The sequence below is a fragment of the Microcebus murinus genome, chromosome 22 (genome assembly GCF_040939455.1).
Source record: "Microcebus murinus isolate Inina chromosome 22, M.murinus_Inina_mat1.0, whole genome shotgun sequence".
NCBI classification, from domain to species: domain Eukaryota; kingdom Metazoa; phylum Chordata; class Mammalia; order Primates; family Cheirogaleidae; genus Microcebus; species Microcebus murinus.
The window spans coordinates 26,194,845-26,206,802 of record NC_134125.1 but is presented as its reverse complement, the minus strand read 5'-3'; the positions used below and the strand labels follow the sequence as shown (position 1 = coordinate 26,206,802).

General features: G+C 55.5%; 1 protein-coding gene across 2 annotated transcripts in view; it reads left to right on the top strand.

Moving 5' to 3' along the window:
• Positions 1–11,958, top strand: part of DGCR2 (DiGeorge syndrome critical region gene 2) — a 104,085-nt gene that overhangs the window by 61,347 nt on the left and 30,780 nt on the right. For both annotated transcript variants that reach the window (XM_075996779.1, XM_075996778.1), the window contains 2 exons: positions 7,191–7,316; positions 9,910–10,120. In XM_075996779.1, the coding sequence (XP_075852894.1) occupies positions 7,191–7,316; positions 9,910–10,120 (337 nt within the window). The remainder of the gene's footprint in view (positions 1–7,190; positions 7,317–9,909; positions 10,121–11,958) is intronic.

The following is an 11,958-nucleotide window of genomic DNA, read 5'->3' as shown; positions in this document are numbered from 1 at the left end:
AGTCTGGAATTTTTGTACCTAAAGAAACCAGTCATGCATGAAGATAGAATAAAGAAATTTGCAGAGGGCTGGGCATGGTGGCTCACTCTAGGAGGCCGGGGCAGGAGGATTGGTCAAGGTCACCAGCCTGAGCAAGAGGGAGACCCCGTCTCTACTAAAAATAGAAAGAAATTAATTGCCCAGCTAAAAACTATATAGAAAAAAAATTAGCCGGGCATGGTGGCACAAGCCTGTAGTCCCAGCTACTCGGGAGGCTGAGGCAGGAGGATCTCTTGAGCCCAGGAGTTTGAGGTTGCTGTGAGCTAGGCTGACGTCACAGCCTGGAAGGAAGGGAGGGAGGGAGGGAGGGAGGGAGGAATTTGCAGATACCGACAGACTGAGGAAGGTCACCGTGCCCTCCTTTCTTAGAAGACGGTGGAAGATGTGATCTTGTGAAAGGAGAGGATGGAGCGACAGAGAAGGTGGCCTGGTGTAGGGAGCAGCTCAGGGCAGGACTGAGGCTCTGCCCAGCCCGGGGAGCCGCCAGTTCTGACTGAGACCAGACAAGACTGCAGGAAGCAGAGTGCGAGAGGGTGTTTGAGAGTTCAAAAACTTATTCCTGGCCTTTATCTATTGTAGTATCTGGAAAAGTTAATGGTAGACATACAGAAAACTAATTTAAAGATTGATGCACATGTTAACTTCAGGAAAAAGAAAGGTGTTAGAGAAATGCAGTCACCTTAGTGCGCCCTTTGGCCCACTAACATTACTACATTAGTATACTGGCTTTATTTTTTTTTTTATTTATTTATTTTTTATTTTTTGAAGAGGAAATGAAGTCAGAAGTATACTGGCTTTAATTACGAAATGGAGGCCAGGTGCTGTGGCTCACGCCTATAATCCTAGCACTCTAGGAGGCCGAGGCGGGCAGATTGCTCAAGGTCAGGAGTTCAAGACCAGCCTGAGCAAGAGTGAGACCCCATCTCTACTATAAATAGAAAGAAATTAATTGGCCAACTAATATATATAGAAAAACTTAGCAGGGCATGGTGGTGCATGCCTGTAGTCCCAGCTACTCGGGAGGCTGAGGCAGGAAGATGGCTTGAGCCCAGGAGTTTGAGGTTGCTGTGAGCTTGGCCAACGCACTCACTCTAGCCTGGCCAACAAAGGGAGACTAAAAAAAAAACAATTACGAAATGGATTCTCCTTTATCGGAAGGTGGGGTACAGAGTGTATGTGAGCTAAGTCTTACCTGCTGTAACATCACGTCACTGGGCAACATTTAAAATGGATAAAACTAGTCCCTAAATGCTAGGAAATATGGACGTAAATACCAGAAGAAATAAGTGAAAAGGATGGCCCCGGGCAACGGGATTGGGCACAGGAGGCTGGGGAGGGGAGGCAGGCTTTTCCGTTTCCTCTTTTCGGATACATAGATATGAATTTAAAAGGCCCTGGGCGAGGGTCCTACTTGTCAGTCCACTTCTGTCATGTCTCTGCTGGTGGTCGAGGCCAAAGGCCCCAGCTTGAATGTGTCTTAGGGTCTCTGGTGGCTTCAGCTCTTGTTGCTGGCCATAGCAGGTTTCGAGACATTCCCTCTGTGAATGCCCCTCTTTCGCTAGAGACGTTCCTGGGCCCAGGAGCAGCAGGAGGGAGGCAGGTCTTTGACCTGGAACTCTCAGGGCTGTAGTTTCGCAGTCATATTCTGTGTCAGGTTGCATATTGTCTGAGTGCATATAAAACGGAAAAACAAAAGTGCCCGTACTGGTGTTTTAGACTGTGGGCATGCCCACTAGCAGGTCTCTAGCCTCAGTGACTCAGAAAGCAAGGAGGCCCTGGCCCGGGCCAAGAGGGAGAAGAATCGGTTTGAAGAACGTGCACGAGGCTGGGTGCGGTGGCTCACGCCTGTAATACCAGCACTTTGGAGGCTGAGGCGGGAGGATTGCTTGAGTCCAGGGATTTGAGACTAGCCTGAGCAACATAGTGAGACCCCCATCCCTACAAAAAAAAAAAAAAAAATTAGCCGGGTGATGCACACCTGTAGTCCCAGCTACTCTGGAGGCTGATGCAAGAGGATGGCTCGAGCCAGGAGTTGCATGCGGGCTACAGTGAGCTATGGTGACGCCACTGTGCTCTAACCTGGGTGACAGACTGAAACTCTGTCTGAAAGAAAGAAAGAAAAGAAAGAGAGAGAAAGAGAAAGAAAGAAAAATGGCAATACCATTAGGAATTTTATATTCATGGTTTTCTGGTTTTAGAAGTTATGTTTTGGTAAACAAGTATTATTAGACTTAACAACATTGGGTTTTTGACCATAATTCCAGACTTGTGTTTTGTAAAGTAGGAAGTGATGTGTGTTCTGACAACTCAGAGGGTCAAGGAGGCTTGGCTGTCTCACCCTTGCCCATATGTGGAGAAGTTACAAGCTCATCTGGACCCTAATGTGTGGGCAGGGTTTAAATTTCTAGAAATACAAGTTAGAATCACTCACGTTTTGTCCTTTATTTGCAGCTAATCATCCTTTCTGGCCAATTGCTGTTAGGAAGCAAGCCAGTTTCCTCTCTGGGCGAGGGGCTCCCCAGCACCCCAGCTCTCGGTTTGTCGGCAGGCAGCCCCCAGCGCCGCAGCCACCAGTGCTGCCAGAGGCGGGAGAGGAGGCGACAGGCAGTGGGCTGGAGGCACAGCAGGGGTGGCTTCCTGCGGCGCTGCAGTGGCCAGAGAGGCAGGGAGGCTCAGGTCTGTGCCCTGGAGGAGGGAGAGGCCCCTGCTCTTTGTCCCACTTCTGACCTGGAGCAAGTCTGCTGGCACTTTGAGCCTGCTTTTCTTGCCTATATAGACCGTTTCCCTTTGTGTTCAGTGCCAAGTCGGCTGAGCTGTCCCCTCCCTGCTTCAGGTCCCTCCCGAGGGCTCCCACTCCGTCTTCGCAGCCAGCGCTGCTGTGCCGTCCCAGTGAGGACGTCTAGAGGGAAGAGCTGCTTCTCTAAAGCACTGAAGAGCAGCCTGGCTGCGGGGCCGTTCCTCTTCTGCTCTTCCAGACGTCAGGAGTGGGCTCGGTTGGGCCACGCGCCTGCGCTCGGGCTTGCTTGGTCCCAGCCTGGTCACGGGGCACGAGCCTCCCTCCAGTCGCTGGTGGGGAGGAGGGTGTGGCCTCTGCTAAGGAGGACAGGATCGCGTGCTGTTTTGTTCCGGGCCGCATTCCCCACGCCTAGGACAGTGGACCCAGGCGGCAGAGCTGCCTTGGGGGGGTCTGTGTCCCGGACGACGCCTCCCTCACCCCCCACCCCCCGATGGCTGCACAGGGGTGGGCCGGGCGAGCAGAGCCGGCGGCCTTCAGGGAGAAGAGGAAGATTCTTTGCTGTCAGAGGCGGTCCTGAGACATCCCGAGGGTGCTAGTAGCCCCGTCCGCTCCGCCCCCCAGACTGTCTCCCAGGAGGCTGCAGGTCCCCGTCCGCCCACCGTCAGTGTCACCCGTTGGCTGGGCCCTTCCCCTCCTCGCTGGCCAAGGCTGGAGGCTGTGCTGGCAGGTTTCCGTGGTGGGCACAGACGTGTGGCACCAATGAGCAGGTGAGGGGTGAAGGTGGGCATTTGGGTACGAAGAGAGGTGCAAGACAGGTGAAGGGCTCACAGTCGCCACCCAAGCCAGAGAAGCCTGCTCAGCACAGACTAGCTGCCTCTACCGCCATTTGGCCTTCTGGTTACTTCCCTGAAACATCCCTCCCTGTCCTCCACCCCAGCCTGCAGGTCCCTCCCTGTCCTCCACCCCAGCCTGCAGGTAGCGTCTCTCAAACCGTCTTGTGTGTGCCCAACCTGGCCTCGGGCGCCCGAGAGTGGCAGCTCTCGCCGTCACCTTTTCCCTCCCGCCATCTGCCCTGGATTCATCTGGTCGCCGCGGTGGGCAGTTTCCCCAGGTGCTGTGCTCGCTCTGGGGGAGAGGCCAAGGCGCAAAGCGGAGCTGCAGGTCTTGACCGCTAAGCGGACAGAGGAAGATGTGGCATTTAGAGTCAGTGACGTGTGCTCCAGCCACACCCAGGCTGGGTCATGGGAGTTATTTAATGCGCCCTTTCGTAGAATGAAAAAAAAATGCGGACAACCTCAAACTTGTCCCAGGCGTTCCTGTCTTTGCCTCTGAGGAAACTCTTCTCCCCCGCCCCCACCCTCCCCAGTTAAGGTGCAGCTCCCTCGCCAGGCCAGGCGGCTCTGCCCTCCCGGCAACCCCGCCCGCCTCCCCGCCAGGGTCTGTGCTATGGGCTGCCCTGCTTCCCAGCGGGGGCAGCGAGTCCCCGCAGCAGATGCTGCAGGGGCCCTGCCCAGGACACGGGGTGGGGCTCCCCAGTCCTAGAGAGCTGGCCGTCCCCTAACACCTAGAGAGCTAGGTGTTTGCAGCATCAGGCCTGTCTCTGTGCCGGCTTCCTGTCCCAGACTGGCGGCAACATCTGAGATCATCACATTGCATTTTGGGGTGTCAAAGTACCTCCAAAGGCACCTGCGCTGAAGACACACAATGAGGCCTTGACGATGTTTCTCCCTTGGGGGGTCTCACTTTATGTTGAAGATAGCTCAGACGCTGGTAGCATATTTTGTATTTCAGAGTGATTTTCCATCTTAGGTCCAATTGGTCCCTGTCGCGTGCCCCAGAGAAGCTATGGAAATATGCTTAGGGACGCTTGTTTTTCCATTCTTGGGATACTTCACTTAGTAGTATGGGTTCCAGCTCTATTCAGGAAAATACAGGATGTGCTATATCACCATTGTAATAGCTCACCAGCAAATTGGCATTAACTGATCGGTACTTAAGTGGACACATAGGATTTACATTTATTGGGTATTGGGCAGGTGGGAGGGGGAGGGGGCAGGTGTATACATATACAATGAGTGAGATGTGCACCGTCTGGGGGATGGTCACACTTGAAGCTCAGACTTGGGGGAGAGAGGGCAAGGGCATTATTTGAAACCTTAAAATTTGTACCCTTATAATATGCTGAAATTTTAAAAAAGGACAAAAAAATATGCTTAGTGACTATTTTGTGGGTGAAGTAAGCAAAGCATCTAGGGTTTTGACTTGCCCAGGGTCTCAGACATGACTGAGGACTGAACTCTGATCTTTTTCTTTTGCTAAAAACTCCCTCCTACGAAGGTCAGCTGGGTCAGGCTGACTAACAGTAAATTCCCACTAAGCGGCTTTTGTTAACCAAATAAAGCGGTGGTTTACTTCCCAACTTGATTCTGGTACCGCATTAACATTACCAAAAAGATAAGAATCCCCTATCTTAACTCAAGCATCTTAGTAGGTGCCTATTGTAAATTTAAAGCATCTTAAATAAAGCATCCTAGCATCCTATTGTAAATTTAAAATGTCCTCCTGTCTGGACCTCCCAGAGTGCTCACACCCTTATCTTAAAATAAGCTTATCCTTTCTGGTCTTCTAGATAAAGTCTAACTCTCTCAGCCAATTGCCAGCCAAGAAATCTTTAAACCCACCTATAACCTGTAAGGCCCCCCTTGGAGATGTCCCACCTTTTTGGGCCAAACCAATGTGCGCCTCTCATGTATTGATTTGTGACTTTGTCTGTAACCCCTGTCTCTCTGAAATGTATAAAACTGAACTGTCACCCAGCCACAACGAGCCCACTGCTCAAGGCCTCTTGGCAGTGGCTCCGGGTCATGGTCCTCAATTTTGGCTCAGAATAAATCTCTTTAAAATTATTTTGCGTAGTTTGGCATTTTTCCGTTGACATGATGAAGAACACACACAAATTTTTTGTACTAGGTATTTACTTCAGCCTTCTGTGGAATGAAAAAAGATGCAAACATCCCTAAACTTCAAAGTATAGGGATTCTGGTATTGAAACAAATGGATTCCCAGAATACTGTGCAGCCATCGAAAGTAAGGTTTTAAGCCTATTTAGGAAATGAAAGGCTGTTTATAGCCTTAAGGTTACAAAGCAAGTCATAAAATAGAGTATTTGCTGTGATCCCAATATTTTTAAGTAATAAATATGTTTTACACAAAGTAGGAAAAGAGATGGTGGGGGCAGACTCTTGTATAGACAAGGGTTTGTTGCCTTTATTGTGTGTTGTCTTTTCAAACTTCTGTATTGCTCAGATGTTTCACACTGGATATTTTATAATGAGAAAAACATGCAGCCTATTTATTAAATAAAGACCGAGTCAGCCATGACGCTAGCAGAACCAGCCCGGAGGAGCTTTGTCCGGAGCTTGTCAGGTAGGGCCGACTGCCAGGCTGGGGGCAGGGGAGGTCAGGCTGGCCTGAGCGAGCTGAGGCAGGAGCGTGCCTGTGGGCAGGTGTCTGTGCAGCCATGCAGGCCATTTGTCGCAGGTCTGACCTAACCTCGCCCCAGGTGCTTAGTCACTGTGCATCAGGGTACACCTGTGCAGGCAGAGTGGCAGGTGGGTGGGCCTGCGAGGGGCACTGCCCATTCCTCTCTCCTGCTCCGTGGCCTTGGGTAAGCCACCTCCCTCCTCTGCATCAGTCTTTACCTGCAGAGGACTCTAGAGAGAGTGTGGAGGAACTGACCTGCGGATTAATAGATCAAGATACATAAAACTAGACTCTTCCCCCATCTTCAGCTTCCTGCTCACGCTTTCCAGCCACTCACTGAGGCCCGCTGCACACCAGGCCTATGCCGAGGCCCCCACGGCCTTTGGGGACGGGCAGACGGGTGGATGTTAGGTGCTCAGGCCCGGAGGCCCTAGCACTGCAGAGGAGGGTCCTGCACGTGGGTCCCCCTTTTACCAGCAGGGGCGGCTCCCAGGCTGGCTGGGGTGGGGGAAGGGCAGCTTGGGCTCTGGGAAGAGCTCCCCTGCATGGTGTGTCCTGCCCCCGGCTCTGGAGCTGCCGAGGGATTTGCAGTAGGCATGGCTGACCCTGGGCCGTGCTTGCAACAACCTGTTGGAAAATGCAATGAGAGAGAGAGACCCCATATCACAATAGTAATTATAAAAAGACTGCCAAGGCATAATTTGAGTAAGCACACGTGACCCTTTTGACCTGAACGACAAAAGAGCCCGAGGGGCTTGGACTGTGCGGGCCAGGCCTCCCCTCCAGCCCCGGCAGCCCATGCCCGCTGCCCTAGAGCCCACGCCCGCTGCCCTAGAGCCCGGCGCCGGCCGCCCTAGAGCTTGGCGCCGGCCGGGGAGCCGCCCTCAGCTGGCTGGGCGGGACTCACAACTCTTGTCTCCTTTGCTTTCAGAAGTGACCGCAGAGGTGCGTCCTCGCCATGGGAAGGAGGCCGTGGACCCGCGGCAGGGGCGGGCGAGAGCCGGCGACCCCACACACTTCCACGCGGTGAACGTGGCGCAGCCCGTCCGCTTCAGCAGTAAGTTGCAGGCCTGGCCGGCCGCTCTCGGTGCCGCTGTTGGCTCACGTGAGTGCCGGTGTCCCCAGACAGCCCTGGGAGGTGACTGTGGAGCGAGCGAGGCTGCGCTGCCCCGCCACGGACACCCAGCTCGCGACCAAGCCGGGAAGGCGCTCGGGCGGCTCGCTTTCACAAAGTGACAGCCTTTCAGGTCTTGGCGCCCCTGCTGCTGCGCCCTTCCCTCGGTAGACGCAGACGCCGCTCTGCACGGCGAGGTGGGCTGAGTGATGGCTGGGAAGGCTCTATTCAACGTTGTTTTTTTTTTTTTTTAAATTTTTTAAGGTAATTGGTTATTTAATGAATTACCTATGACATTAAAATTTTATTTTGTTTTTTTTTCCTATTCAAGAATTTTGAGGATAAGGTGTTAAAATTGTATAGGTACATAACAAGATCAAGGAAGGCTGGGGGGAGGAAAAGCCACGGCTGAAGTCGCCGGTCCCAGGCAGACCTGTGCAGGTGAGGTGCTCTGAGGTACGCTGGGGGCACCTGACCCCAGGGCAGGCAGGCCTGACCCCTGCCGTGTCTGCTGTGCTAGTAGTGCTCAGCCCCAGCCTCTCAGCAATGGGGAGCGCGGCGGCCTGTGCCCACTGCCGGCAGCCAGGGCAGGGCAGCCGAGCTGCAGTGGGCTCTGCCCGAGCCCGGCACTGTCAGTGGCGAGTCCCTGGGACGGCCCTGGCACTCCTCACAGCTCCTGCCCCTCGTAGAGCCTCAGTTCTTTGTCTGCCGAGGACCAAGCGAGCTGCGGGTGGCGTGGGCCAGCTGTCCTCTGTGCCCGGCTCTGCCACGCAGTTGCTGGGGCCCCTGTGCGGATCCCGCAGCCAGAGGGTGGTCAAGTACTGGTGGGTGTGGAAGCTGAGGCGAGAGGTCCCCCAGCTGGAAGGGGTGGCTCCAGGGCACAGCCCCGTGGGGGCCTCAGCTCCGTGTCCTCTCATCCCATTGCTTGTCTAATTTCCAGCAGGCCGTGATCCCATGCAGTTCAGAGCATAGAAAGATGCATCAATGAAAAGGAGTGCTTTCTTCCTCCAGTGTCCCCGGCCAGCGGTTTCCCTCCCCGGGGGTTTCCTCCGGGCCCGGCTGAGAGGGGAAGCCCGGCCCTGGTGCTAGCGACCTGCAGCTGCTCGGCCTGTCCCTCCTCACCTCTCTGCCGGACGGAACAGGGCCACCTGCTAGGCGCGTGCTGACCACGTCATGTGGGCAGTCAGCAACACGCAGCGGCGGTGCTGTGCCACACCTTTTCTCCCAGAGCTGGCGCCTTGCCCGCACCTGGGGAGCTTCCCTGCGCACTCAGCTGCACGTCTCCGCGGCGGGCAGCTAGCGCACGCAGCGCCCTGGCCCTGCCTCCAGCTCGGGGTCCAGAGCTGCCACTTCCTTTCCCATAGTCTATGTGCATTTGTTCAGAAGTCACACACACACATGTGCTCTAAATAATAAAAGCATGAGCATAAGTCTCCAGGAAATTTTATTAGTTCCATAGGATGCATTAAAAAAATGCATTTTTTTTTAAACAACTGGCTTTGCTAAAAGTTGTTATTTTTCTTCAGTGTACTGTTAGGAGGTGCCCAGCATTTGAAGGTTGTAGATTCTATAAAATAAGTCACAGGCCGGGCGTGGTGGCTCACGCCTGTCATCCTAGCACTCTGGGAGGCCAAGGTAGGAGGATCACTCAAGGTCAGGAGTTCGAAACCAGCCTGAGCAAGAGCGAGACTCCGTCTCTACTATAAATAGAAATAAATTAATTGGCCAACTAAAAATATATAGAAAAAAATTAGCCGGGCACGGTGGCGCAGGCCTGTAGTCCCAGCTACTTGGGAGGCTGAGGCAGCAGGATGGCTTGAGCCCAGGAGTTTGAGGTTGCTGTGAGCTAGGCTGACGCCACGGCACTCTAGCCCAGGCAACAGAGTGAGACTCTATCTCAAACACAAAACAAAACAGGTCACTAATGCTCCTTAAGGTACGCTGTAAATTACTAGGCCTTCCCCGGCCGAGGGGCACACTGAGAGGCCGAGGAAGGAGGAGACACTGGCTGGACGCAGGGAGGCTCGGGCTCCTGCTGGTCCTCGGCTTTGCGGCTGGGGCAGCGCGCAGGCCTCCTTTTCTCCCCGTGGAGGGCAGGCTCGGGTCACAAGGTCTCGGGCCCTCCCAGCTCTGGCCTGCTGAGCTGCGGTGCAGGGCAGAGCTGGCAGGAGAGCCGGGAGGGCCGGGTGTGGGGCGGCGCCCCCGCCTGCGCTGCGCTCTCCCGGGGGCGGTGCCTGTGTCACAGGGACTGACCCTGCAGCCGCTCTTTCCGCTGAGAGGACTGAAAGGCCATTTAGAGCTGGGAGGAATCGCTGGATTCACTTGGCTCTTGCGTCGAACGTACATCGTGGAGAAACTTGAGCCTTTCTGCAGCGCCCGCCGGTGGTCTCAGGCCAGGAGCTTGTCTCCTTGGCCCTCCGGCTCCACTCGCCTGGGCTGCTTTCCGAGTGCGCCGCCCCGACGCGGCACGTGTGATGTTCTGGAGTCAGGTCCTAATTTGGGGGACGACACCCCTTCTGTGCTCCATGTTTCCTAGGGAAGTGCCCGACAGGGTGGCACCACTACGAAGGCACGGCCAGCTGCTACAGGGTCTACCTGAGCGGGGAGAACTACTGGGACGCCGCGCAGACCTGCCAGCGCCTCAACGGCTCCCTCGCCACTTTCTCCACCGACCAGGAGCTGCGCTTCGTCCTGGCCCAGGAATGGGACCAGTCCGAGCGGAGCTTCGGTTGGAAGGACCAGCGCAAGTGAGTCCCGGTCAGAGTCTGAGGACTGCCCAGCATGTGGCCTCTGGCTGGCCAGAGCACTCCTGGGGTGGCCCGCCCTGCCCCCACTGGGAGCGCATGGAGACCAGGGCCTGGGGAGGGCAAGGAGATGGGTGGGGGCTTGCGGAGAAGGTGGGGCAGGCTGCGGGGGGGGGGGGGGGGGCCCTTTGAAAGGGGCTGGTCCACAGCCCCACAGGGTGCCAGCCTGTCTCAGTTGGGCGGGTGCATGCTTAGTGTGGGGCGCCGTGGGCCACGGCGTGCCCAGGCAAGCGGAGGTCCCTCCTAAGATAGAGGGCCCCGCTGGCCCGGTGCTCAGTGCTTTCTGTGCGTCTGCTCATTCAGTCCTCCCAAAAAGCCTAGGGTCCCTGGGGGGCGCGCGCATGTGGACTGTGGACTCTGCACTCACTGGGTGTGGGTCAGGATTCGGCCCGGGCAGCCTGGCCCCAGAGCCTGGCCCTTGACCTGCAGGCTCAGCCTTATCGAGGAGGGAGCCTGGAAAGGGGACCCACTGCTGTACACCAGACCCAGTGTTTCGTTTTGTTCTTTTTTTTTTTTTTTTTTTTGAGACAGAATCTTGCTCTGTCCCCCAGGCTACAGTGCCATGGTGTCATCACAGTTCACAGCAACCTCAAACTCCTGGGCTCAAGCAATCCTCCTGCCTCAGCCTCCTGAGTAGTTGGGACTACAGGCATGCGCCACCATACCCAGCTAATGTTTTCTATTTTTAGTTGCCCAGCTAGTCTTTTATATATATATATTTTTTTTTTAGTAGAGACAGGTCATGCTCTTGCTCAGGCTGGTCTCGAACTCCTGAGCTCAAACGATCCTCCTGCCTTAGCTTCCCGGAGTACTAGGATTGCAGGCATGAGCTGCTGCGCCGGCCTTCAGACCCAGTGTTGGTGGGGGGTTCTGCTTGGGGGCAGGCTGTGTGAGGCTTGTGGGGTGCCACCTCTGGAGGTTGCCTCACATGGCAGCCAGTTGCTGTCTCCTTTTCCAGCGGGGAAGGTAGCCCTGTGGGGCAGTGAGCAGCAGGGCCCAGGAATGGCTGGTGCACTCTGCTGGTGGCCTGCCACCCCTGCGGCGGCACAGGCCGCACGCCGCCCTGGAGCACAGTGCCCTGCAGCACGTGGGCAGAGGGCCTTCGTCTCAAGACCTGAGCCCGAGCTGGGTTTCGCTCCATAGTTACGCCCCGTGGGACTTGGCAAATCACAAGAGGGAGCTATTTTTCCCTCTGCAGCAACAAACGGAGGGAAACAACTCTTAGCTCACAGGTTACTGTACTGACCCCACGAGGTCCTGCCGCAAGTCCCTCAGAGAAGCAAGTCCCTCAGAGAAGCGTGAGGCAGCAGCCCCACCTCCCAGGACGCGCGTAGCCTGGTGCAGGCTGAGGGCGGAGCAGCGCCCTGCCGGGCGGCCCTGCTGACAGGCATCTCTGGGCGGGGGCTGGAAAGCCCCCAGGGTGAGAGGCACAGACTCGGCAGGCCTGTGAGCAGGTGCCCAGTGCCGGGCCACGTGCGCTTGGGAGCACGCTGCAGGCCTGAGGGTTTAACCGCCCTGGTGGCGCGTGTTCGCGGGGGTTTGCTTCTTCACTGGAGAGTGGCGCACACGCCACGGACCACAGCCCATTAGCGCTCGTGGTTCTGTGGTTCCAGCCCATTCACTGAGTTGTATTCCTGGGGCTTCACGTCCACCAAGAATAAGGTTGGTCTTGCTTAAAACACAAAAGCTTTATTGGATCTGCTAATAAGAGCAGTCTTGGTGAGAGTTCCCAGAGATAAAACTTCTTCTGAACCGTGGACTTATTACTTAGAATTTTAATG